Here is a 26,243-nt window from a genome sequence, read left to right as displayed (position 1 = left end):
CAGGGTCACACTGCTAGTAGTGTCAAGTAACTGAGGCAGGATTTGAACTCAGGTCTTCCTGATTCCAGGGCCAGTGCTCTATCCACTGCACCAAATGAAGGACACAAGGAAAAACTTCTAAACAGTAAGAGTGGTTCCTCCCTCCATTTCTTCATTTCTTCCTTCCTTCCTTTTTTTTTTTTTTTTTGGTGAGGCAATTGGGGTTAAGTGACTTGCCCAGGGTCACACAGTGTCAAGGGTCTGAGGCCGGATTTGAACTCAGGTACTCCTGAATCCAGGGCCCATGTTCTATCCACTGTGCCACCTAGCTGCCCCCTCCTTCTTTTCTTTCTCTTTTTCCTTCATTCTTTTTATTCTTTATTTCTCTTCCTTCTTTTTCACCTTTTTCTCCTTTTCCTTCCTTCTCTTTCTTTCCTCCTTCCCTACTGTCCCATGAGAATCCAGTGGGTTGTTTCTTAGCAAGTTCTTCGAGTTCTTCGGGGTCACTCCCAATAATAAAACCATTTCTATATCACTTAAGATTTGCCAAGTGCCTTACAATATTGTCTCATTTGATCCCCAAAACCACTCACGAGGGAGAGCATTTTACTCATGGGGAAACTAAGGCAGAGGAAAGTCGAGGCTGTTGAGTGTCTGAGAGCAGAACTGGAGCCCCCTGCTCTCCCACCCCTAGCTGCGAGAGTCTACGCTGGGGGTCAGCGAGTCCTCTGATGCTCGAGGACACCCGCCCGCCCCTGTCCATGTCCCCGTCCCCCTCCTCCCTCTTCTGGCCGGCAGTAATTGACTAGTTAGAGAGTTTCCGGATACAGGAACCTGGGCCTGACTCTCTCCCGCTTTGCCGGGTTCTCGGGAGTGCAGGGGCTACCCGGGCCCCCCGCGACCCCGCTCAGCTTCCATAGCACCCCCGAAGGCCTGGGGGGCTCCGGGAACCCCTTCCCGGTCTGGGGGCGGGGCCGGGGCAGCCCCGCCTCCCGGGTCACGGGATTCCCCCCGCGCTCATTGGGCGGCCCCCGGAGGGGAGCCCCGTTACGTCACGGGCCGGCCCCGCCCCAGGCTGGGCCCGGGAGGGCGGCGGAGGAGCAGCTCGGGACGGCGCTCGGCAGCGGCGGCGGGGGCACGGCGGCGAGCACACGCGTGGCGGCTGCCCCGCTCTCGGCGGCCCCATGGAGGAGAGCGAGCCCCTGCTGTCCGGGGCTCGCAGCCCCCGCGGCTCGGGCGCAGGTCCCCCGGACGGGGCGCTCGGCGGCTGCGGCCCCGGCCCCGCCCGCTCGTACGGCTCCCCGGCCGAGCCAGGTGAGCAGGGGCGGGGGCGCAGGTGGGGCGGGGTCCGCGGCGGAGGGGACCCCTGCGGTGAGGAGGGCTGGCTGGAGGGCGGCGATCTGGAGCGCGAACTGACTTTGTGCGGAAGGGCTGCAGCGGCTGGAGGGAGGGGGAGGGGCCGAGTCGGGGGAGGGGCAGGAGGACGGGCCAGAGGCGCCGGCCCCACTTGGGCCACCCCGCCCTCCTCTCCTCCAGCCCCCTGCCCCGGACCGAGCTGGGGAGGCTCCGGGCAGCCCCCGCGCCCGCCCCAGGATCCCCCAAAGTTGGGGGAGGGTGCTGGGCCCTTTAGGGAGCCCCGTGCGGGGCTGGGCGCTCTCCATGGGTCCGGCTCCCATTTTCTTTGTCCAGAGGCCCCCGCCCCGCCCCCAACCCTGGAGGTGGCCCCTGATGGGAAGCCGGGGCTCGGGGTCCTTCGGTCGGGCGCCGGACTGTGCTCGCAAGGCCCCCTCCCTCTGCCTGGACAGTTTGTGACCCCTGCGTCCGGTCTAGGCAGGTTCTGGCCGCTGGGGAGCTGGCAGGGGGTGGGGCAGGGGAGCCGAGTGGGACGCCCCCCCAGCGACTCCCCCAGCAGTTCTCCAGGCCAGTTCTGTTTTCACACAGACCACAGCTTCCCTTGTCTCTGGGGCCATGGTCACCTCCAAGTTCTGACCTTAGCCCCCCCTGCTTGGGAGGGCAGCTGGAGAGGACCCTGGGGGTCGGCTAAGCCTAAGAGGGGAGGGCACCGAGGCCCGGGCGGCCTGTCCTGTCTCAAGTCCTGGAGGCTGCCTGGGAGGCGTCGGAGGGCAAGAGTCGGGGGTCCCCTCCCCCAGACTGTCCCTGTGGTCGGTGGGCCCGTGGGGGTGGTTGGGAAAGCTTTTCCCGGGTCTCAGCCCTGTTCCCTGTGGGCACGCTGGCCTTGGGAAGCCCGATCTTCCCTTGCTTTGACCTTTCCACCCTGAGGCGTCACAGGCCTCCCTCGGTGATTTCTGAGGGGGTGGAGCCCCAAACCTCCTTTCTCCGGGTGGTGCAGAGGTTCAAGGTGGCTTAGAAATCGACCTGTCTAACGCCGGATTTGGCTTCAGAGGTCCTGGGTTCAAAGCCTGCCTCTGCTGCTGACTACCTGGGGGATAGTGGGTGACTCCTTTGCCCTCCCTGGGTCTGTGAAAGGAGACAGGGGAATTTGATGTTCCAGACCCATGAGCTTGTCTTCATCTTCTGAACTCCCATCAATGCAATGTGCTTTTATTAAGGGTTTACTGTATACTCCTCAGTGCCTGGGATAGGATCTCCCAGTCTGATGGGTCTGGAGCTTTTTGCCCAGGGGAGGAACTTGGCAAGACATGGGCTTTAGAAAATCTCTTTGGCAGCTGTGTGGAGGATGCATTGGAGAGGGGAGAGGCTAGAGGCAGGGAGACCCACCACAAGGCTATTGCAGTAGTCCAGACCTGAGGTGATGAGGGCCTGACCTAGGCCGGGGATGGGTTTGAGACTGGAGAGATTGGGATGTGTATGAAAGATGTTGGGGGGGAGGAGGGTGGAAACAGCAAGTTGTGGCATCTGATTGGATCTGAGGGGTCAAGGAGAACTGTGAGTGTGGGCCACCGGGAAGACAATGGTGCCTAGGATGGTTACTGGGATGGGGGAGGGCATGAGTTCTGTTGTGGGAGTGTTGAGTTTAAGCTGCTTGCGTCTCTTGTAGACGCCCATGGGCGGCTGGAGGTGCATGATTGGCGCTCAGGAGAGAGGTTAGGGCTGGATATATGGCCCCACCTAGAGATGGTGATTCAGCCCATGGGGGCTGAGAGATGTTGTAGAGAGAAGTGGGCTGGGGCTGAGCCTTGGGGGACATTCGGGGGAAGGGCAGGGTAAAGATGAACACCTGGAGATAGAGGTGATCCTCCCTTCTGTGACACCCCCCCATCCCCCAAATGACCCGTCAGAGGAAGGGGCCGAAGGCACAGAGAGTCTTCCAGGGGCGAGAAGGCGACCCCTCTAGGGGCAGGAGTGTGGTGGGCAAGATGTCGAGTCGGAGCTCTTAGCTTGAACAGCTCGCCCCTGTGTGACCTTGGGCAAGTGTCCTCCCCTCTCTGAGCGTCTTCTGTAAGCTGAGATGTCAGAACTAGACTAAGGTCCTTCTGCTCAAAGTCACAATCCTCACGCCAAAGGTGCCTCGGTCTCCCAGAATGTTCTGCCTGGGCCCCACAGGCAGCAGATCGGGACGGGCAGTGTCCACTGTTTCAGGGTATGCCCCCTGGTTCCAGCTAGACTGCCAGTCCCTTGAGGGGAGACTCCATGAACCTCTCTTCTGTGCCCCCATAGGGCCCCACCCAGGTATAACCTGGGGAGACCCAAGGCCCCCCTGTTTCTTCTCTCTGGCCTGGGTGGGAGGGCTGGGGCTAGCCTGACGACTAGCTGGGGCTTGCTGCTGACCCTTCAGGCCAGGTGGTGGATGTCAGGCTCGGGCAAGACCTCGCCTGGGGTCTGTGAAGACAGCGGTGCCTGAGCTCCCTTCGCAGGCACTTCCTCATACACACAGGGACACAGCAGATAGCGGAAAGGCCTCAGCTCCGGGCGTGCAGAGACACCCGGGGCCTAAAGCCTGGCTCGGGCACTTCCTGGCTAGGGGAGGCCCCTGGGCAGGCCTTGGTTTCTTCTTCTGTGAGACAGGAATAATCCCTGCACGGCCCACCTGGCCAGGCTGTCACCAGAGAAGGGCGTGGGAACTGTAACATGCAGTTTTTATAATGTGGGTTGTTAACTTTCTGGCCACAGCAGGGAGGTGGACTCAGTACATTTCTGTGGAGGCTCTCGGATGATTGAGGCTGGTCAGGGGCTGGTCCCCAGGGATGGGGGAGAAGCCCCCGTCCCTGCAGTCTGGGCAGAGGGCAGTTTCCTGCTGTGTAAGTGAATGAAAACCCGTGTATTTAACATTTGGGATGCACATGTCAAGCTAATGTAAAAACAAAAGCTTTGGGGCAGCTAGGTGGCCCAGTGGATAGAGCACCAGCCCTGGAGTCAGGAGTACATGAGTTCAAATCCGGCCTCAGGCACTTAACACTTACTAGCTGTGTGACCCTGGGCAAGTCACTTAACCCCAATTGCCTCACTAAAACCAAAACAAAACAAAAGCTTTTTTTCTATTAAAAATATTATTGATGCTCTCTTGCATCAGTTCTGGAGTCAGGAAGACCCGAGTTCAAATCTGGATTTTGGCACATGTAGGCTGTGTGACCCTGGGCAGGTCACTTCACCCTGCCTGTGCAGCAGGGAGGCTCGTCCCTTGCCCGTCAGCTCTGTCTTTCTGCTCATCCTTCTGTCTGTCATTCTCTCTAGAGATGCTTCTCGGGTGTCTGCTGCAGTAAGGCACATGCTGTTTGTGTTTCTAATGATGCGGCCTCTGCCATGGAGCAGATGCCAAGTCAGCAGGGGCACTGTGGGCTCCGCAGCCTGTACCCAAGCCTCTGCTTGATGACCTGACCCAGAGCCCATCCGGCCCCCTCCTTTGGACCACTGATGGGTGCCTGGGATCTCTAGGCCTTGGTCCATGGCTCCCCCTAATGGCCTCTCCCTCCATGCCCTCCCTGCCCCCTCCCCCAGGGGCATTGTGGGAAGGGCCTCTACTCCCTACCTCCCCTGCCTCCCACCCTTCACAGTCCAGCCTTGTTCTGGGGACTGTAGCTCATGTGGGAGAGAAGACTGGCCTGTCCCTGGGGGCCCTCCAAGTGTTTCTAATCTGAGTGGGATGGCAAGATCTAGACACAGGGAACATGGGGTGTGGGGGGGAGAGGGATGTATTATGTACTGGGTGGCAGGGTGCAGGCAGTGCACCTTAGGAGTTTGGGGCACTAAGGGTGTGTATGTGTGTGTATCTGTGAATATGTATGCGTGTATGCATGTGTTTCTGTGTGTATGTATGTGTGTGCACGCATGTTTCTGTGTGTATACGTGTGTGCATGTGCATGTGTGTGTTGGGGGCTGAGAGCCTGACTGGGGCTTGATAAAGCCCCTGGGGATCTCAGGCAGGGATGCCTGGGACCCCCGTTTTTGGTGCTGCCTCTTCCGCTGAGCCCAGCAAAGTGCAGGGGAACAGTTGCTTCAGTCCCTGGCTTGTGCCTCTGCCCTGGGCACGTGCTGGGACCAGCCGCAAAGGGCAGGAGGCCAAACTACAGGAGGTGAGCGAGTGAGGGGCCGAGTGGCCGACTGCGTTGTTACCGCCTCCCCTCTCCCTTAAGAGAGAGAAGACGATGCTTTCCAGCCCACAGGGGTTCTGTTCTCTCCCTCCTGCCCCCTGTCCCTCACACACAGGTTAGGAAGAGAGGGAAGAACCAGCTCAGGTCAGTCAGCAGTGGGACGGGGTCTGGGAGTGGCCACCGTGCTTGCAGCCTGGGGGAGAGAGGGAGAGGAAGGGACAGAGGGAGGAAGTGAAAGAAGGGAAGGAGGGAAGAATTGAAGGAAGGGAGGGAGAGAGGGAGAGAAGGGAAGGAAGGGAGGAAGGAAGGGAAGGAAGAGAGGGAGGGAGGAAAGGAGGAAAGGAAAGAGAGGAAGGAGAAGAAAAGGAAAAAAGGGAGGAAAAAAGGAAAGAAAGAAGGGAGAAAAAGAAGGAAGGAAGAAAGGAAGGAGGAAAGGAGTGAGGAAAGGGGGATGACGTTTTTGGCCGGAGTGGCGCTGTGTGTGGGTGGGGGAGGAAGAATCCCGGGCTGAGTGCCTGGAGCCCAGCAGGTGGATAGAGGCTCCCCCTGAGCCTGCTTTGTGCATGGGGGTTCCACATCAGCAGCTCTTCCGGCCAGACCGGCTGCTAACCCTGGCTATATTCAGGAAGCCTGGGTGGGAGCCTGGGAGGCAAGTTTCAGAGGCCCACGGGCCCTCACCTTTGAGGGGACTGGAGGGATGTGTGTTTTCCCAAGGACTGCAGTTTGTCGCCCGTTGCTCGGTTCCACAAAGGGAAGGCTGCGTTTTCCCCAGTTCTGCCCACATTCTGTGGCTCTCGCCCTACCTCCTCTGGGCCCCAGCCCTCCCTGGCATGGCACCGTGAGTGCCTTCTCTTGGGGAGGTCTCGCCCATCTCATTCTTTTACTTCTGAAGGGCCTGGTTGGAGGCTCTTTGTATTTCTTTGTCCCTAGAAGCCAGCCGAGCCATACCTGGCACGGGGCCACGGGGCTTTGTCTCAGCAAGCCGACACAAGTGGGGGCAAGCCCTTTTGGCACTGGGGACACTGTGACCGTCTGTCCCAAAGCTTGGTGCTGGGTGGGGTGCTTCCTCCCGCCCCCAGAGGGCTGCATCCCTGTGACTCCCTTCTTACTCACATGTTAGCTCTTGCCATCACCCGCTCCCTGCCCTGACTGTCTCCCAGAAATGAGCTATCCCCACAGTGGCATTGTGGTCTGATGTGGGCAGCCCCAGGGTGTTGGGCCTCGTGGCTGGGTGTTAGAGAGCTCTGCTGAGGCCAGCCCTTTGTTGTCCAGACAGGGCACCCGGGGGTCAGCAGCACTGCCCCAGCCCATCCCCCCTTCCCCCTGTCAGTGTCTGGGGCTGCCCATTTGGGGGAAGGCTGCTCCTGAGCGGAGCCATGGGCTGGGCTGTCCCCTGGGTGTTGGCCAGCCTGTGGTGCCTCCTGGGCAAGGGTGCCGCCCCCCCCCCCCGCCAGGTTCTTTCAGCCCGGCCTGAGGTCTCTGCTCTCTGAGAGCCGTCCCCTTCCCTGGGCTTGCCTCTAGTGACTGCCAAGCCCCCTCATCTTCCCAGTCGGGGTCTGGGCCCAGCTTGTCTTTCTTTCCTGTGAAGGTAGGAAAGTTCTCATGACAAAGTTGTTAAGTCAACCCAGGCAGCGCAGCGCTTTGGGAAGAGCCCCGAGCTCAGAGCAGGAGGCCTGAGTTCAAGTCTCGGCTCTCCCTCTTAGCAGCGCCTATTGCTAGGGGACACTCTGGGCCAGTGCAATTAAAGGACCCAGATTCAAATCCTGCCACAGAAGCATACTGTTTGTGTGACCTTGGGCAAGTGACCGGGCCTCTTGGACACGGCTGTTCCCTCATCTCTGAACCGAGGAGTAGATAGATGGGCTCTAAGGTCACTCTGTCTGTGATTCTGTATCCCATCCCCTCTCTGGGGCCTCGGTTCCCTCTTCTGTAAAAGGAATGGGGTTGGCACCAGGTGGTTCCCCCCGTCTCTCCCGGGTCCAGGGCTGTGATTCTGGGGAAAACCCCTGCCTCGCCAAGCCTCGGAAGGCATGTAGAACGCGAACTATTCATCCTGGTTTACAGAGAGTTGTCCCAGTCCCTCAGCTAGCACCGTTGCAGCCAGGATTCGGGTCCAGACCTCTTGACTCCTTTTCCGGCATTCTTTCCACGACAATCCTTTAACTGCTTCTGGCCTCAGTTTCCCTATCTGTAAAATGATGCCCCTTCCTCAGGTGTCAGGCAGCTCTAATGTTCTGTGACTCGATCTCTCTCCTCTGTCCAGTTGCCGATGCCCGCCGGGACCTTTGCATCAACCAGGCCGTGGTGTTTATCGAGGATGCCATCCAGGTGGGGGACCGGACTGGGGCTGGGGCTACTTTGTCCCTCTGACTTTCTGCAGCTGGAGGGGGCAGTGGCTTCAGGTCCTGGGGAGCGGGACCCCCAGAAGCCCCACACCCCACGAGTGCCCTGTGCCTTTTCATCGGAAGGTGGGGGTATCTGCTCGCACGGGGCCCTGGATGAAACAGCTGCACCAGGACACATGGTCTGGGATGTCGAGGCAGGGAAAGGCTCCTGAGCCTCTTCTCACAGGCAGGCAGCCTGTCTTCCTGCTGGGGGTGGGCTTTTCTCCCCCTTAGGTGGGAGGGCTGAGAGATGGCGGGGTGCCTGCCCTGTGCCTAGGCACACCTCGTCTGCCTGCTCTCCTTGCAGTGAACAAAGTTAGCATTTTCATTTCTCTTGCTGCCTTTTGTACTTCTAAACCCTATTCATTCCTGAGCATATCCCTGCCCCTTCCCCGGGAGCCCAGCCCTTCTCACACAGAGTAAAAGAGAAGAAAAAAATCAAACCCATCAATGGGACCTAAGAGGGTATGCAGTATTCTGCACCCATTGCCCCCCACCTGGACAATCAGGGAGAGAGGTAGACCCTTCTCTGGGTCCATTTGAAGTCACTAGAATTGCAGCGTCCTTGGCGTTGTTTTTAAGTAGGTATATTTATATGTGCTCTATGCCTCCCAGTATGACCGCGGATCTGTATTATTAACAGTGATTAATTCTGACCTGATCATACTATTCAGTGATGGCAGACTCCCCGACAGCTCCTAACTCCCCTGCCCTGCCCGGGCTGGGCCTTGGCCCTGCTGCCTTCAGGGTTGGCCTGGACTTCCTCTCTGTCTCTTGTCCCTCCCCTGCTGTGACTGCCGCCTTGCTTCCAATGGGCCGCCTGGTTTTTCAGGCCTGGGTTTGGCTTTGAGGATTAGCGTGGAGGGTGCTGGGGGTGGCTCCGTCTCTATTTCCTGGAGCCCCCGAGGGTTGAGCGGGTGGGGAGACTGACCCCCAGCTGGGGGCTGTTACCCTAACCTGTGGGACCCCATCTAGCGGCCTCCTGCAGGTAACCCTGCCCTGAAGGAGTGCGTGGAGGTGATCCTGAAGGGGCTGGGGCGGGCCGGGACCCTTTCCTCTCTTCTCCACGGAGCCCTGCGTGTCTCCGTCCCAGCGTGTGGCTGTCCCCTCACGTGTCTGATTTCTTGTTCTAGTACCGCTCCATCAATCACCGCATGGACTCCACATCGCTGGCCCTGTACCGGTGGCATTACTCGCGCATCTGCCAGGGGTGAGGACTGCGCTTGCGGTTTCCCAGCGGGCTCTGCTGGATTCTGTCTGGAATCACAGAATAATTCTGCCCGTTTATCCCCATGTGATCCTGGGGGGAGGGGGGGGGGCTTTGCTGCAGGGCGGGGGATGCCCCTTTCAGAGGTAAAGAACTGAGGAATGGAGCCAAGATTCAAACCCGGGTCCCTGCTGACTCCCACCTTGGGGCTCACCCCTCCAAGGATTCGAGTTCAAATCATGCTTCTGCTGCTTTCCACCCATGGGACTGCCTTTGGGGCGCCCCTAGGCCTCAGTTCCCTCATCTGTACGATGACCTCAGGGGCCTCTGAGGCCTTTCCTAGCTTGACTTGTGGGGGCTGTGATGCTGTCAGGACAGGAGGGCACAGGCCTGCGAGGTCCTGGGGCTGACCCTCTGTGCTTGGGCAGCTCAGTGACCACCCCTGTCCCGGGGCCTGGCGCTTGGAGGGGAGATGTGGAGACTGGGGGAAAGGCTTCTACCAGGAGGGCAGCAGGGAGTCCCAGGGTGTGGCAGTGGAGCGTCCACACTGGGCCTGGGAGGGGCAGTGAGATCCCGCCCTGCCTGGGGCTCCTCTGTCTGTCTTCCCTCCACAGGGTGGGGCAGGCAGGGGACGAAACCTCCCATTTGGTCTCTGCTCTGGGTAGGGCTGGCCCCAGGCAGCCTCCCTGTCTCTGCCCAGGCGCCCGCGGGCAGCCTTGCTGGGCTAGCCTGGCTGTCGTGTGTGGTCTGCACTGGGCAGTTTATTGAGGATTTCAGAGTTTGGAACAGATCAGGGCAGGCCAGCCCAGCTGACCCTCGGAGAAGACAGCAGGGCCAGCCTCTCGCAGGGTCACTGGACACAGGGCTGGCCTTGACCTTGGCCGATCTTACTTTAGAGACGGGGCAGCTGAAGCCCAGAGAGGGTGAGGGACTTGCCCAAGGTCTCAAGTCAGTAAGTTGTAGAGCTGGATTAGAATCTGAGCCTCTGGCCTCCCCGCCACACCCGCCAGCCCTTGCTGGTTGGTGGTGGTCTGGCTGTCTTTGTGGGGCTGGTGGAGGGTCAGGCAGGTGTTTAACGGAGCTATGGCTTCTCTCCAAGGATTCTGAGCTTCACCATTTTCCTGATCCTGTCCCTGGCCTTCATTGAGACCCCCTCTTCCCTCACGGTGACCTCGGACGTCCGCTACCGCCGGGCACCCTGGGAGCCCCCGTGTGGCCTGACCGAGAGCATCGAGGTGCTCTGCTTCCTGGTGTTCATCGCGGACGTGTCCATGAAGGTGAGCCTGGTGTGGGGGAGGGGAGGTCCCAGGACTCTTGCCATACCCCCCACTGACCTCCCCCGCTCCCTGCCCTGTTGCTCCATCAGGGGGGACTTGGGAAATCTTCTGAGCAGATACCCTTGATTTTGCCTTTCAAAAACGTGCTTAGAGAAATCTGTGGACTTCACTTCCATTCTCCTCCTCTCCACCCCATATCTTGTAACAAAGAATGAGAAAGAGGAAAAGAGCTGACAATGTATACACTGTTCTGTACCTGCAGTCCCCCACCTCTGTAAAGAAGAGAGATTCATTCTCTCCCTCTCTGCCTCTCTTCTTCTCTCTCTGTATCTCTCTCCCTTCTTTCCTTCCTTCCTTTTCCTCTTTCTTTCTTTTCCTTCCTTCCTCTTTCTCTCTTCTCTTTTTTTTCCTCTTCCTCTTTATTCTTTCTCTTCCTTTCTCCCCTTCTCTTTTCTCTCCTTCCATCCTCTTCTGTCCCCCCTTCCCCTCCCCCTCCCTCCTACTTTTCATGTGTCTGGACCTCAGTGTCCTCATCTGTAAAGTGGGGTCTCTGAGCCTTGTGGTGCCCTGGGCTCCCCCTGCTGCCTCCTGGGGTGGAGAAAAGCCCCTGAAGGTGTTGAGAGTGGCTCAGTGTGTGCCTTGGTCTCCTAGAGTTATTTGATTGGATGGAAGGAGTTTCTGAAAAACCCGTGGCTGTTGGCTTACATTGTGGCCCTGGTGGTGTCTTTGGCTGACTGGACCGTGTCCTTGAGCTTTGCCTGTCAGGAGGTGAGGAGCCGGGGACTGCAGAGGGATAGGGCGTGTGCGCGTGTGCTGAGTGTGCTGCTGGTGAGCACCTACTGTGTACCAATATCACTAACCTCTCGGTGTCCCCAGATACCTTGGAGTGCTTAGCCCAGGACCTGGCACATAATAGGTGCTTCATCGGTGCTCGTGCCTTTGACTCAGTGTTCTGGTCTTTAAAAGAAATCTTACTGCAGCTTCTCAGAAATCCACTTCACTCCAGCTCTTCAATATTTATAAAGCACCTACTGTGTGCCAGGTAGGCCCTGTGCTAAGTGCTGGGCCATCATTAGACTGCCAGCTCTGGGAGGGCAGGGCCTGCTGAGCTTTTGTCCTTATGTCCTCAGGACTTGACCAAGTGGCAGGCCCATAGTAGGTGCTTTATAAATATTTGTTTGTCTGACTAGATCTGAATGGTACCTAGGACAGAGTAAAGCCCATTTCACCAAGGATGAGGAAGGAGTTACCCTGTAGAAACAGCTTTGCCCTGTGTGGACTGTCATTCATTCATTCATTTATTCATGCGTTCATTCATTCATTTGCTCACTTGAGAGCACTTGTTGAGCACCTGCTATGTTCCAGGGACTGTGCTAAGAGCTGGGGAGTCAGACCCAAAGTGGATGAGCTCCCTGCCCTCAGGGATCCACCAGGGAGGGGCCATGCTCTGTGCCCCTGGGGGGAGGTGGGTATCTGGGCCACTTTGCATGGTAGCCTTTCCTGGGTGGGGAAGGGGCCTAAAATGGGGGGGTCTCCCTCCCACAGGAGCCATCAAAGCCATTTGGTGGAACTGAATTAGTGAATGACTTGGCGGAGGGGGCTCATAGAATCATGGCCTTTTTCATGGAGACAGAGGCCTTGCAATCCGTCCTGTACCTGACCAGGAAGCCCTCTTGCCACAGTCCAGGCAAATGGTCATCTGGCTTCTAATAGGAGCCTCCCGAGCTAGGGAGTTCTCTACCTTTCAGTAGTCCCGGTGTGGGCCGGCTCATCAGGATGGAACTGGCCACGCTCGCCTCCCCACCCCCCTTGATGCTGGTTCTGCCCCTGGGGCCACACAGACGGAGGTGAAGCCCCGCTCCCGCCCACAGCCCCTCCCTGGGGCTCTCACAGGCCCCTCTCCCGAGGGGCTTTGGGAGCTGAGACCCTCCTCTCTTTTAGACAGTGCGAATCCGCCGGCTCGTCCGGCCCTTCTTCCTGCTCCAGAACTCTTCCATGATGAAGAAGACGCTGAAGTGCATCAAACGGACGCTGCCTGAGATGGCCAGGTCTGCAGGGGGCCTCGGGGCGGGGCAGGGGTGGGGCTTGGATGCTTTTGTATGGGGGGGGCACACCACGGTGCCCAGGGCACTGAGCTTGGAGCCAGGGACGCCTGTGTTCCAGCCCAGCCTCAGACACTCGATGGGGGCGGGGGGGGGGGTCAGCGTGTCCCTAGGCCTGCCTGACCTGTGGCCCCTCTCCCCACAGTGTCGCGCTGCTGCTCGCCGTGCACCTGTGCCTCTTTGCCATGCTTGGGATGCTCCTGTTCATGCGGGAAAAGGTGAGGGGGAAGGGGCTCCCCAGCTGGGCCCAGACAGCTTGCACATGCCCGAGGCACGTCAAGGCAACAGGCATTTATTAAGCACCTACTGTGCATTAGGTACATGCTAAACACTGGGGATTCAGAGAAAGGCAAAAGCCGCTCCCTGCCCATGGGAGAGACACCGTGCACAAGCTGTAGTCAGGGGGCGCAGGAGAGACTTCTCAGAGGAGGCGAGGGAGGCGGGAGAGCGTCCAGGCGGAGAGGATGCTGGGAGCGAGAGGAGGAAGGGGCTCGTTGGAGGGCCGGCCAGCCCGATGGGCCGTGGGGAGGGGGTGGAAGAAGTGGCTTCTGAGGAGGGGGTGGAGTTGGTATTTTCTGTTCTGGACCCACTGAATTTGAATAAAACCTGGACCAGGCCCCAAAGTGAGGAGACCCCGCCCTGGGCTTTCATTGGGCCCATTGCTGGGTCACACACCAGAGGGGCGGGGCCTCTAGAGCCCCCTCCCCTCATTTACAGAGGCCCCGCCATGAGATTCGAGTTTGCCTTCTCTAGGCACACCTGAAACGCGCTTATTCTGCGCCTCCAGCTTACCTTTATTACTAAAAATCCAGAGCCATGTTCCTGGGGAGCTCAATCTCCTGGGGGAGAAGGGGCGGCTCTTCTGCTGTGGGATGAGGGGCTTGGGCCCGACAGGGACCCAGGGCCCTTCCAGGGCTGCATCCGGGTGTCTTCTGACTGACTGTGGACGCCTGGCTGCCCCCTCTGCCTGGTCTGGGAGGGAGTGAGTGTGTGTGTGAGTGTGAATGAAGGGTGTGTGTGAGTGTGTGTATGTGTGTGAGTGAAGGGGATGTGTGTGAGCGTTTGCGTGTGTGTGAGTGAGTGTGAGTGAAGGGTGTGTTTGTGAGTGTGAATGAAGGGTGTGTGTGTGAGTGTGTGTATGTGTGTGTGAGTATGTGAGTGTGAGTGAAGGGTGTGTTTGTGAGTGTGAATGAAGGGTGTGTGAGTGTGAGTGAAGGGTGTGTGTGTGAGTGTGAGTGTGAGTGAAGGGTGTGTGAGTGTGAGTGAGTGTGTGAGTGTTTGAGTGTGTGCTGGCACAGGCCATGGTTCTGCAGAGCAGACACAATGTGTAGAGCCCCCTCCCCCTCCCCTGGCCCCCCTGCCCCCCCAGACACAACAGGGCTTGCGCTCCTGACTTTTTGTCTCCCCAAAGTCACAATCTGTCCTCTTGTGTGTCTGATGACGACACCATTGGCCAGCAGGACCCCAGACCTCTGTGGCCACGTCATTCCGCCTATACCCCTCCCCCCCAACCTGCACTTGTGACAAATACTCAGCCCTTCATTGGCCTTGAGCCTCTGAGGAGAGGGGGGTGGCCACTCTGGAGGTGGGGGGGCTCTGCTCCGGCCTTCCCCAGGTGGCTGCCCCTTCCCAGAGTCTTCCCCCTGGGGGCTCCCCTCCCCCGGGGGCTCTGCTCCTCCAGCTTTCTCCTCCCATGCCCTTTCCCCATGTCCAGAGGCCCTTCCCCTCCTGGGTCCTGACATTTCTATGGATTCTCATCCAGCCTCCGATGGGGCGCCGGCCAGGGCAGAGGGGGCAGGGCAGGCTCTCATTTCTGGGGGCTGAGCTTCTCTGAGACCTTCTGATCGACCTTTTCCCTGACCCAGGATTCCCCCCACCCCCCACCTCATGGCTTTCCAGGCTGTTTGGAGGTCTTTGGGCCGGGGGGGGGGGGCATCCTGCTCGCTTGTCCAGCCTCCTAAAGCCCCATTCTTCATGCCCAGGATGAGCAGAAGGACCAGGAACGGAGGCTGTACTTTCGGAACTTGCCCGAGTCGCTGACCTCCCTTCTGGTGCTGCTGACCACGGCCAACAACCCCGATGGTGAGCGAGGCTCCAACCATGCTAGAGCCCCCCGGGGGCCCTGGGCTGCCCCAGTCTGTACCTCCAACAAAGGGGCCCCAGCCTCCACCCAAAAACTTCGGAGGGGGAAGGCTCTATCTGCCCCAGGGCCCCCGGCCTTGTCTCCACTGCCTCCCTCCGGGCCTCCCCGGCCTGGTCCTGGCTCTCACTGGACACCGAGCAGAACGGGCCTTCCTCCTCCACGGTGCTCCCCAAAGGGGCGTTTCAGGGCCCAGTGGGGAAACCTTCACTGTTCCCTGGGCCCGTGCCCCTCCCCCCACCCGGCCCCGTTCACAGGCTCTGGCCCGGCCACACCATCCCCCACCCGTCTCGTCTCCCGCTCCAGCTCCCAGCCTTGCTTTGCACATGCGCTCCTCTCTCCACATCCTCATCTCCTGAATCCAGAAGTCTCGCCTCCCGTGTCAGGGTTGCTAGGACTCCCTGGGGGCCGCCTAAGCCTCTGGGAGCTCTGTGGGCCACCGTGTCACCATGTTGATCTGCAGAAGGCTTCCAGTCCATTCCAGCCCCTTTTCTACACAAGCCTCTGGCCTGTCCCGAACAAGCGATTTTTTGTGCCCACTGCGGGACTTGACATTGTTGGAGGGGTTGGCTCTGTCCAGTCAGCCCCATCCGTGTCACGGGGGGGGGGGGGGGGGTGAGAAGACTCAGCTTCTTCCCTTGGGACACAGAAGCCACAGGGGGTGTGTGGGAGGTGCGAGGAGAGGGAGGGGGAGCCCCTCATCTCCTCGTTTCCTTGTCCTGCCTCCCAGTCTAAAGTCCTTGGTAATCTGAACGAAGTCGGAGGCTTTGGGTGGTTTTCTTTGGGATGGTTTTCATTCGCACTTGGATCTCCCCCCATGTAGTGATGATTCCGGCATACTCCAAGAACAGGGCCTATTCCATCTTCTTCATCGTCTTCACTGTGATAGGTGAGTCAGCTCCACCCTGGGAGCCCCTGAGATACCCTGCTGACCCCGCCCCCGCCAATGGGGGAGGGGCGCAGAGGGTCGGGGTCACCTGCTCCGACATTGCCCTTAGGGGGCTCATGTGTCTCCGATCCCCGCCCCCCCCCCTTCACTCTTATGCCTTTATTGTGCATTGTGGCGGTGGGTGCAGGGCTGGGCCCCTTGAGACTGCTGGTTGTAAGATCCCCAGGCCAAATGGGTGGAGGGACTTTCCACACTAGAAGTTTCTGAGCCTGGTGGAACCCCAAGTCTGCTCTTCCCCTGCCCAGTCTACGAGCTAAACTCCCACCTCAGACCATTCAGCACAAGGCCCTCACTTTACAGATAAGGAAACTGAGGCTGGAGCACAGCAGTGATCTGCCCATTTAGTTAGTTCCACGTGACCAATGAGCATTTACTGAATGCCTGCTTTGTGCCCCGCCCTGAGGCACAAAGGGAACTCTCTCCTGCCCCCCACAAACTTCTGATCCAGCAGAGCTAACTGATGCTTGCTGAATGGGGCTGGGGCGGCCCAGGTCTCTGACTCTCCGGCTGGTCCATGCGACTCGGGTCATGCGCCGTGGCAGGGCCTCCTGGCAAGGGTACAGGAGCCAAGAGATGCCTGACATGAAGCAGTGGGAGGGGAAGTGGGCAGGGCAGCAGCCTGCCCAGGAGGAGGGTGGGCCACCCTGACCGCCTTGCCCACTTTCTCCCTTGTAGGAAGCTTGTTCCTGATGAACCTGCTGACCGCCATCATCTACAACCAGTTCCGGGGCTACCTCATGGTGAGTCGGGCTGGAGCCTCCCCACAGTGCTCTATCAGACAGGAACAAGACTGACGGGGCTGTGTGTGAGCTGAGGCAGCTTCCCTGCACCTCAGTTTCCCTCTTTGGATGGGGCGATCTCTAAGATCCCTTCCTGCCCCTGACAGTCTTGGACATTTTATGGAAATCGAGGCAGGAGGGGGCGACTTCAGGTGTCACCCGTTTGGGGTGGGATGCCCACTTTCTTTGGTGGGTGGAGTGGCCTGGATTTCTGATCTCATTGGGTGGGAACTCTCCTGGGATAGAGGAAGCATTTATTAAGTGCCTACTATGTGCCAGGAATTAAGCGCTTTACAAATTGTATCTCATCTGATGCTCACAACAACCCTGGGAGGGAAGGGCTATCATGGTCCCCAGATTACAGATGAGGAAACTGAGGTAGACTTGCTTAGAGTCACACATTTAGACGTTGTCTGAGGACAGATTTGAACTTGGGTCCTGTGTGATGCCTAAAAAATCTAATGTGTGGTTGCCTTAAATGAGAAGCTTTAGCACCAGTCTTTGGGCATTAAGCATTTATTAAAACATACTAGGTATTTTTTTTTTTTTGGTGAGGCAATTGGGGTTAAGTGACTTGCCTAGGGTCACACAGCTAGTAATTGTTAAGTGTCTGAGGTTGGATTCGAACTCAGGTCGCCCTGAATCCAGGGCTGGCGCTCTATCCACTGCGCCACCTAGCTGCCCCAAAGCATACTAGGTATTAGAAAAAAAGAACACGTGGAGTTCAGAAAGTTAAGAAAAGGCCTGTCTAGCCTAGAGCTCCAGCCTGGTCTGGTTCTTCCGCAAGTCCTCCACCAGGAGCACTGCCTCAGACTGAGTGTGGAAGCTTTTGATAGGCCCGGAGCAGAGGCGGGCCTTACACACTGCTGCAAGCTGATTGGTCAGCATCACCCAAATCCATTGGTCCCTGGACTTGAAGGCGGTCTCGAGTTGAGTTCTCAGCTTCTGAGAACAATGCTGCCTTAAGGGCCGCCAGGTGTGGTTATCACCTAATTAACCTGAAGTAGGCCAGTCAGCAGTCAATCACTCTCACTTAATTCAGTCCTTTAGATTCATCTCCAGGTGGGCCTTGGAGTCTCTGCCAAATCCCATTATCTTCTCAGTCCTTTGGACTGGAGCTCTGGCTGCTGGAGGCCTGGCTGCCTCTTAGGGCTGGCAGGTTACAGTTGGAGAGTGCCCGGGGACACTGAGAGGTGAAGCCATCTGCCCAGGGACACACAGCACCGTAGCTCAGCATGGCAGCACCCTCCCCTGCCCCCCTCATCCCCACATCCCTTTTCTGGGGATGGGGCCTCCCTCCTGCTCTCCCAGGCCCAGAATCCTGAGCTCAGCTCGGAGAAGAGATAGCCCAGGGGATGGGGGCGGTGTCAGGGGCCGCCTTCGGAGTCTGGGGGCTCCCTCCTCCTCCCGATGGAGGTTCAGGCAAAGATTGATGACTAACACCCATAGGTGTGGGATGGACAAGACGGCCTGAGGTCCTTACAACCCTGATTGTCTGTGACACTGCGGAGTCTACTTCAGTTTTGTCTCTGAGCCTTGTACATAGTAGGCACTTTCTGGGCACCAGAATGGAATTAAGGGCCTCCTTTTTCCTTCCCCCACGTTCCTTCTCTCCCTTTCCTTCTTTGCATCCTGCCCCTGACAGCGTTTGTCCTTGTAGCTGTCCAGAGGCCACGGTGTGCATTGGCACACATGTGCATGTGTGTGCATGTGTGTGTACACTCATGTGCATGTGTGTGTGGAGGGGTCCAGGGTTCAAGTCTAAGCAGAGCCCTTTGCTGACCCTCCGGGCTGCATGTGGTCACTTCTCATTGGCAGGAAGCCATCCAGTCCTCACTCTTTCGGAGACGATTGGGAATCCGGGCGGCCTTCGAAGTCCTCTGCTCCCTGGAAGGAGCAGAAATCCATCCTCTCGTGTGAGTGCGGACACAGGTGGTGCTTGGGGGCGGGGGGGGGGGGGGGGCCCGAAAACCTGTTGACGGCAACTCAAATGGCTCCCTCGCCCTTTGGCTCAGTCTGAGTTCCTTCCTTCCTTCCTTCCTTCCTTCCTTCCTTCCTTCCTTCCTTCCTTCCTTCCTTCCTTCCTTCCTTCCTTCCTTCCTTCCTTCCTTCCTTCCGTGAGATTTCGCTTGTTCCAGCCTCATGAGGTGTCCTGGGCTTGACATGGGGGAGACCCCCAGATCAGTGGGGCATGGCCCTGTCCTTGGGGGTCTTTTACTCTGGTGGGGAGATAAGCCATGTATGCACATGAATGGAGCCTCCTTGGGCTGTCCCCCCCTTTCTGGGCCTCAGTTTCCTGATCAGTAAATGAGGAGGCCTTTGAGCCCCCTTCTGGTCCTCAGCCCCTTTCATGCATCATGCGCCCTCCCCCAGCCCCCGCCTTTGGCCTTCAGCCTGGTGAAGGCCTGAGCCTCCTTCTCAGAATAATGTTTTTGAATGATATTCTCACACAGTCCTGTTGAAATGCTGTTTCCAAATGTTAAACGAGCCCCAAACAAACAAGAGTCTGGGGCCCCAGGTTAGGATTCCAGCTGCCTTGAGGGTGCTGTGAGACCAGCATCCTGAGGAGGTCAGGGATACCTCTGGAGGGCAGGGCAGGGCAGCGTTGCGGGGAGTGTGTCTGCCTGCGGCCAGAAATGAGGACGGTCTTCAGGAATTCCCAGGGTGGCTTTGTTTGACTTGGGGGGGGGGGTGGGCTGGGCTAGACCTCAGAGCAAGCTCTGAGGCAGGTGGAGACTTGTCAGGAAAACCCAGCAAAGATCGCAGACTCTGGGCTCTGCTGTTGGCCTGGGCAGCCTCAGGAGGTCCTGAGCTTGGGTCCCTGAAGAGATCTCCAGGCTGAAGCCGATGCTGGATCAGAGACCTTGGAGGGGTGCTCTGGACAAGCTCGGGCAGTGCTTCTCACGGGGCTTCTGACCTCGGCCCCCTCACAGAGTCGGCGTTAAGCCAGAAACGTTCCTCCAGGTGATACGGAAAGTGAAAATGAGCCTTTACTGCAAGGAAGCCATCACCCAGGTATGTGGCTGCTTGGACTTGCCCACGCCAGGCTCTGAGCCAGGCTCTGAGCCAGGCTCCGAGCCAGGCTCCGGGCTTGCCTCTGCCCCGGGTCAGCTGGGACCCAGGGGCTTCCTGGGGACGAGGACCGAGATCTTGTCGGTGCCAAAGTAGCCCCTGGACCACAGGGGGCTGCCCCTGGTGGCGGGAACCTTGATGACAATGGCAGAGATTCTCCTTTCCATGGAGGGAGAAATGACTCCACCCTGGTAGTTTTCGGGGGTGGCTCTTCAGATGTCAGCTGGGGCTGCCTCCTCTGCCCAGTGGGCTGGCTGGCGTCGTCCACAGACGCTTCTCGGGCCTTGCGGGTGTTTTTCTCAAGCACAGCGGGGTAGATGACTGGCTGGCTCTTTTTACCTTTGCCCACTTTCTGGCTGCCACCCGGTAGCCCCTGGAAACAGACTAGACTCTCTGGGGGTCTTAATCAAGACTCTTATCCAGACTTTTCTCTATCTGAAGACTGTCGCTTCCCACGCTGGTGGATTGATGTCGGCCGATCAGTTCCAGAGCGTCTTCGATGAGCTGGACAAAGATGCAATCAAGGAGGTCTGTCACCCGGTGAAACCTGGGCTGTCGGGGCAGGGGGGACGTCTTTTACAAGTCTGTCTTGTCTCTGCTGCCGCAGATGGACGCCTGGTAGGCCACCCAAGCATCTGAAGAACCAGCATTGAGCTTCCCACCTCAGCTGTCGTCCTTTCACAAGCCAAAGGTGGCCCTTGGAGCTCTAGGGGGAGAGGGTCAAATGTTAGACCCGGCAGGCATTTGTTGGCTGTCGTGACCCCCAGTGGGGGTCCTCAGGGGGTCCTTTCAGTTTGTTGATGTAAGAGAACCAGCCCTAGGTGAACTTTCTTTGGAGAAACGTCTGAGCATGGAGGGGGGCTGTCCTTGCCATAACCAGCCATGATCTTGGGCCGGCAGATTGGGGGTCACTCGTCTGAACGGTGACTTAGCTTTATTTTTTTTTTAATTAAAAAAAAATACTTTATTTATTTATTTATTTTTGGGGCAGGCAATGAAGGTTAAGTGACTTGCCCAGGGTCACACAGCTAGTAAGTGTCAAGTGTCTGAGGCCGGATTTGAACTCAGGAACTCCTGAATCCAGGGCTGGTGCTTTATCCACTGCGCCACCTAGCTGCCCCCGACTTAGCTTTATTTTGTTTGAAATTTTCCATTTTGTTCTTGGCCCATTCATTGGTGGAGGGCTCTCTCTCCTTCCCTGTTAAAGATCAAACAAAGCAGGGCATAAGGAGGCTGGCTGTAGTCCCTCTGAAGTAGCTTCTCCATGTCATTATCTGTCATTCTTTTTCTCCCCAGAGTCCCCCTCGGCCTGAGTACCATTCCACTGTCCTGCAACGTGCACAGGCTATCTTTGGCCATCGCTATTTTGACTACTTGGGGAATGCGGTCGCCTTTGGAAACATTGTGTCCATTTGTGTGAGCATTGTTTCTTGACGCTTGGCCGCCATCTTCTTTTCTCACCTGCCCTTTGGTTGTGGTCTCATTATTGTCTCTACTGGATTTCTTTATGGGGGGGTTGGGGGTGGGAGGAGTTCGAGGGTTGGCCTTTTTGTGTATGTGATCCACGGGGGGTCCTAGGTGACATGCTCTCTGCCCCGTCCCTCAGGTGTTCTTGGTGATGGATGCAGACAAGTTGCCCAGTGAGCGAGATGACTTCATTTTGGGGGTAAGCTTTGGGGTTGCCTCTTCTGTGTCTGTATCTGATGGCTAGCAAGGGTCTGTGTGTCTGGCCATTTGTTCAGCTCCCTTCCCGGGCCAAATGGGAGATGCTCGGCACCTGTGTGGGGCTCATTAATATACTTGAACCTTGTTTTGCTCTGTGAGTCAGAAGGCACAGGCGGCATTTTGGGGCAGGAAGGGGCATGGGAATTCCTTTCCCTGCCTTTCTCTTCACCAGACCCATGGCACCCTCGTCTTCCCCAGGATTAAGTTTTCACAGCTGTGAGAGTTCGTTCATAATGATGTTGGCAAAATAAGAGCAAATGGTGCCCGCTGTGATGGTGCCAGTTTCACTTTATTGTATCAGTGATTCACCCACAGTCTGTCTCCCAGCCCCCCCTCTACAAGGAACCTGCCAAAAATAGAGCATCCCAAGTGTTGTCATGGAGACCTTTTTTGGGGGTGAGGAACCTGGGGGATGAAATGGGGTCTTTTCTTTTGCCATTTGAGAGATAGAATCATCGAACAGTGTTTAACAGACTGGAATAGCCTTATATATATATTTTTTTTTGGGGGGGGGAGGGCAGGGCAATGAGGGCTAAGTGACTTGTCCAAGGTCACACAGGTACTAAGTGTCAATTGTCTGAGGTAGGATTTGAACTCAGATCTTCCTGAATCCAGGGCTGGTACTTTATCCACTGCACCACCTAACTACCCCTGGAATAGCCTTTTGTCATTATCACAGATATGGGGCTGAAAGAGACCTCAGGGATCATCCAGTCTAACCACTTCATTTTACAGTTGGAGAAACTGAGGCCTAGGGAGGCTGGTTATGGGGCTTTTCCACAGTGGCACAGGCAATAAGTAAGAAGTGAGATCTGAACTCACGTCTGACTCTAAGCCAACGCCTTGAATCAAGTCCTGATGGATGCTAAGCTTACATTGACTTACACAGGACACAGACACTTCTTGGTGGCAGATAGGGGTCTGCGTCTTTGAGGAGGCTGGGGTCCACATGGTCCCCCAGAACGCTTGGTCTCTCTGAGAACCCCCTTTCCCCAGTCCCCTCGAGCCCTTGTGGCTAGCAGGAGCCCAGGCTGGCCACCCGTCTGCCCATCCGAGGCATCTGTCTGCCTGGGGCTCCACTGACAGGGATTTTCCCATCTCACACCTCCAAGGTCCTGAATTGCTTCTTCATCCTGTACTACGTGTTGGAGATGCTGCTGAAGGTGTTTGCGCTGGGCCTGAAAGGCTACATCTCATTCTTCAGCAACATCTTTGACGGGATTCTCACCGTGATCCTGCTGGTAAGGGTTACCAATGGCGGGATGGGGAGGTTGTGTGCATGCTCCTGGTGCTCAGCCTTGGTCTTCTCCTAAGGACCAAGGATGGGCACCCCAGCACCCACACCAACTGCCCCCTTGGTGATCCAGGCACCTCGTGGATGAGTCAGGGTGCCCCTTTCCCAAAGGCCTTTGGGGGAAGTGGTTGTGACAGCTGCAGCCTTCAGGCAGGTGGGAAGGCCTGGGTGTCCCACAGCTGGGCCAAGCCAAGAGTCCTCCATCCTAACTCCCCCAAAGCCAGCTCCTAATCTGACTAAACTCTGTCTTCTTGGCCCGGGAGCAGGCACTAACAGCCTTGGCCACTCTGGGAGGACTTGTCTCCAGGGGGAAGGAGCCATACCTGGCTTCTGTTTACAAAGACTTAAGCCCTGCCAGGCATTGAGCCCACAGTTGGGCTCATGAAACGAGTGACAGTGAATCCCTTGAGCCAAAGGCTGCTCCATCCTTGGAGTCTCTTCTTGGGGCCCCTGGGGGAGCAGGTGCTCCTCTGACCATGTCCTGACTTCCTGGGGCTCTTTGTGAGCAGAAACCCATCCTTGTCCTCTGCTCCCTTCTCCTTAATTCCCCCCTTTCCCAGCCTCCCTGGGCTGTGATGAGAGCCCTCTCTTCTAGGCTCAGAAGCCCCCTTTGGGGCAGACCCAGGTCCGCGTCATTGGAGCAATGGCTTCTTCTCTTTTGTAACGACAGGTTTTGGAGATCTCCACTCTCGCGGTGTACCGATTTCCCCATCCGGGCTGGTAGGTTACTTGAGTAGACTGGCACTAGACTTGGGAGGGTGCTACCAGCTGCCCCCCAGGGGCAGCTTGTTTGGGTCCTTCAGAGGGTCCAGGAGGGGAGGACAGGGTCGAGCCAGTGCCTGGGCCCTGCTGAGATGGGGGGTCCTGGGCTTGGTAGCAGTGCCACCCTCTCTGCCCGCCATGGTCAGGGCAGGGTCAGGCCTCAGAACTGCCTGTGAGGATCTTGCTTTGCATAGCCATGGTCCGATGGACACTGTAGACGGCTCAGCCTCCCTCTACTGAAGACTCTAGCCTTGCTGTGTTAGTGCATGTGGCTGGAGAGAATGATTCTGCCACCAGCCGGGACGAGCCCCATTGGGTGGCACAAGGATCCCCTGAGGCTTGGGGGCTCTTTGCTGCTTAGGGTTTTCCTTCTCCCTGGCTCTGGGACCCCAAAACCCTCCCACTACCCGTGCCTCAGTTTCTCACTCTGTAAGATGAGCTGCTGAGGCTTCTTTGACAATCGAGGATTCCATTTGATTAGAGAGAAGACAACAACATGGAAGATGATAATAATATAACCACAGCAGAAATAAGGATAAAACCATGACTTAATCAGACCAAAAGCTGTGGAATGTCCTGCACCAGAGTGAGGATGGTGCAAGAATGTGAACCGTGGGCTGGCGTTTCCAGAGCCCTGAAGGTGTGCCGCACACGGCGTTGGCAGCGTCTCCTCAGCCACTGGTCTTATCCCCCTCCTTCTACTGAGGCTCAGTTTAAATGACTTACCCAGGGTCACAGATCTAGGAAGTGCCTGAGGCAGGATCTGAACCCAGGTCTTCCTGGCTCCAGACCTGGCGCTCCATCCACTCTGCCCTAGTGGGGCGGGGTCATAAGAGGTGCTTTGTTTGGTGCCCAGTCCCAAGTCTGGTCATTGGTTGTAGATCGTGGAGCTTGAAGGGACCTTAGAGATCATCTGTCTAATCTCATTTTACAGAGGAGGAAACTGAGGCACTAAGAGGGTAGATGACTGGCCTAGGGTCACACAGCCAGTGAAGCTTGCAGCTTCTTTCTTTCCACCTGTGCCTCGCACCCATCTTATGGCTCTTTGTAGGAAGAACGTGACAGATTCCAAGAGGTGGCCTTTTCATTGCCTCCTAGACCCTCGTGGTTGGGATCAGCCCCGGTGGTCATCCAGCCTGGCCTCTCCCTTAGGGTGCCCACTTCCTGGTGAGCAGGCTGCCCCTTTGGTCTAGCGTTTCAGGCTCCTGCCACTTTGTTGAGCACCAGCGTGTGAACAGTGGGAAAGGGGCCTAGTGGCCCAGCTGACTGCAAACGCTCTGGGCTGCTGAGTTGTTAGAAAGCGTACCCTGTGAGATGCCCCCGTCTGAGTTCCCATTCATGTGCCCGATGGCCTTGGCCGGAGAGAACAAGAGTGGGCTGGCATCATAGGGTTCCTGGCGGGTGGTGAGCAGATACTCTGCTACTTGGCTGAAGGTCTCCAGGCTGACCTGGGAGCTGGTGGAGCAGCTGGAATCACTTGAGGGAGGCACCATTCTCTGCCCTTGTCAGGCTCTGGCCCGAGTCCTGTGTTCGGGACCGGGCGCCACCTTCTAGGAAGGCTAACTGGGCAAAGCCTAGAGGTCGCCCGGGCTGGTCAGAAGCTTGTGGGATGGAGAAGGGAAGACTGAGGGATGGGCAGGCAGTCGTCTTGTTCTGCTGGGCCCCAGAGAGCAGAACTTGGGAGGCAGTTGCAGAGATGCCTTATTTCCTGATATAAAAAGCAAACAAACTGACTTCCTGAGAATTTGGATTGTGTAAAGGTGGAACAGGCCTTCCTCTGATAGTAGTGAGCTCCCCGTCACTGGATGGCTGATGCTTAGGGATGCTGAGGAGGCTTGGTCATGTGTGGATCGGACTAGGTGGATTCTGAGACGCTGGGATTCTTTGGGATTGAGCTTTGGCCGGTGGCCCTTAACCGATCCAGAAGGTGCCGATAACGCTCCTATTGATAATGCCAGCCTGGGTGCTCCCCCTGCACTGCCCCAAGAAAGGCAAAAACAGGTCCTGCCCTCAGGGAGCTTACAATCTAATGGGGAATTTTAACAAGTGCCTTCCTATTTCTTAATGCCCTTTGATACCCACATTGTGGCCAATGAAGAGAGTTGTCTTGCTGGTGACATGCCTCCTTCAGTTTGACTCAGTGAGGCAGGCCTGTGCGCCATTCCCAGGCACTGTGTTCTGATACGAGACCCGCCCTCCAGAGGGGGTTATGCTAATGTGGCTTCTCCGTGGTAGTAAGGTAGAGCCGTCAGAGTGGCCGCCTTGAGTTGAGGCCAGAGCCTGGTGGCTGTCTCTCTTTGACCAGGGTCAAGGATGCCACTGTTGGCATGTTTGCTCTTGCGCCCGAGCTTCCTCATGCCTGGTATGGCTCTGCCCCGCCCCCAGCTCCTGAGGCCCCAAGCCTGGCCTCTGTCCTCAGTCTCTCCTCCTTGTGTCTCTCAGGAAGCCCGAGGTGCTGGGTCTCTTGTCTTTGTGGGACATGGCCAGGCTGGTGAATATGTTCATTGTGTTTCGGTTCTTAAGGATCATCCCAAACATGAAGGTCAGTGGGTGGGGGCACGGGGGCGTGGGGCGCTTTGTTGGCATTTCAGCTATTCTGCCCTGACTGACATCTTCTTTTCAGCTGATGTCCTTGGTGGCCGGGACTCTGCTGGACTTGGTCAGAAACATGAGGGCCTTTGCGGGGATCCTGGTGGTGAGTCAGGCTGTCCTTGGCCCTCTGGCCCCCTGGCCCCCTGGCCTGTCCTCTCGGCATCTGCAGCTTCAGTCTCTGGGGAGGTTCCCTGGGCATGGGGGTGGGGTGGGGCATTGTTCCAAAGCTCTGGACAAAGGCTGCCTTAGCTCCCATGCAGGCTCCAAGAATGGCTGGCTGGGGGCAGCTAGGTGGCGCAGTGGATAGAGCACCAGCCCTGGAGTCAGGAGGACCTGAGTTCAAATCTGGACTCAGACACTTAACACTTACTAGCTGTGTGACCCTGGGCAAGTCACTTAACCCCAATTGCCTCACTAAAAAAAAAAAAAAAAGAATGGCCGGCTGGCTGATCCCAGAGAAGGGTCTGCCCC

General features: G+C 57.3%; 1 protein-coding gene across 1 annotated transcript in view; it reads left to right on the top strand.

Moving 5' to 3' along the window:
- Nucleotides 1–1,066: 1,066 nt before the first annotated feature.
- TPCN2 (two pore segment channel 2) overlaps nucleotides 1,067–26,243 on the top strand; it is a 33,414-nt gene continuing 8,237 nt past the window's right edge. Inside the window, exons 1-19 of the mRNA XM_043971902.1 lie at nucleotides 1,067–1,293; nucleotides 7,753–7,817; nucleotides 9,007–9,083; nucleotides 10,180–10,357; nucleotides 11,009–11,125; nucleotides 12,299–12,405; nucleotides 12,605–12,677; nucleotides 14,442–14,541; nucleotides 15,423–15,488; nucleotides 16,224–16,288; nucleotides 18,146–18,243; nucleotides 19,261–19,342; nucleotides 19,841–19,927; nucleotides 20,696–20,815; nucleotides 21,006–21,065; nucleotides 22,237–22,365; nucleotides 23,089–23,138; nucleotides 25,623–25,722; nucleotides 25,804–25,875. Of these exons, the coding sequence (XP_043827837.1) occupies nucleotides 1,164–1,293; nucleotides 7,753–7,817; nucleotides 9,007–9,083; nucleotides 10,180–10,357; nucleotides 11,009–11,125; nucleotides 12,299–12,405; nucleotides 12,605–12,677; nucleotides 14,442–14,541; nucleotides 15,423–15,488; nucleotides 16,224–16,288; nucleotides 18,146–18,243; nucleotides 19,261–19,342; nucleotides 19,841–19,927; nucleotides 20,696–20,815; nucleotides 21,006–21,065; nucleotides 22,237–22,365; nucleotides 23,089–23,138; nucleotides 25,623–25,722; nucleotides 25,804–25,875 (1,776 nt within the window). The 5' untranslated portion in view covers nucleotides 1,067–1,163. The remainder of the gene's footprint in view (nucleotides 1,294–7,752; nucleotides 7,818–9,006; nucleotides 9,084–10,179; nucleotides 10,358–11,008; nucleotides 11,126–12,298; nucleotides 12,406–12,604; nucleotides 12,678–14,441; nucleotides 14,542–15,422; nucleotides 15,489–16,223; nucleotides 16,289–18,145; nucleotides 18,244–19,260; nucleotides 19,343–19,840; nucleotides 19,928–20,695; nucleotides 20,816–21,005; nucleotides 21,066–22,236; nucleotides 22,366–23,088; nucleotides 23,139–25,622; nucleotides 25,723–25,803; nucleotides 25,876–26,243) is intronic.

Source organism: Dromiciops gliroides, chromosome 6 (assembly GCF_019393635.1).
Source record: "Dromiciops gliroides isolate mDroGli1 chromosome 6, mDroGli1.pri, whole genome shotgun sequence".
NCBI lineage: Eukaryota > Metazoa > Chordata > Mammalia > Microbiotheria > Microbiotheriidae > Dromiciops > Dromiciops gliroides.
The sequence above is the reverse complement of the archived record's forward strand: the minus strand, read 5'-3'. Positions and strand labels throughout refer to the sequence as shown.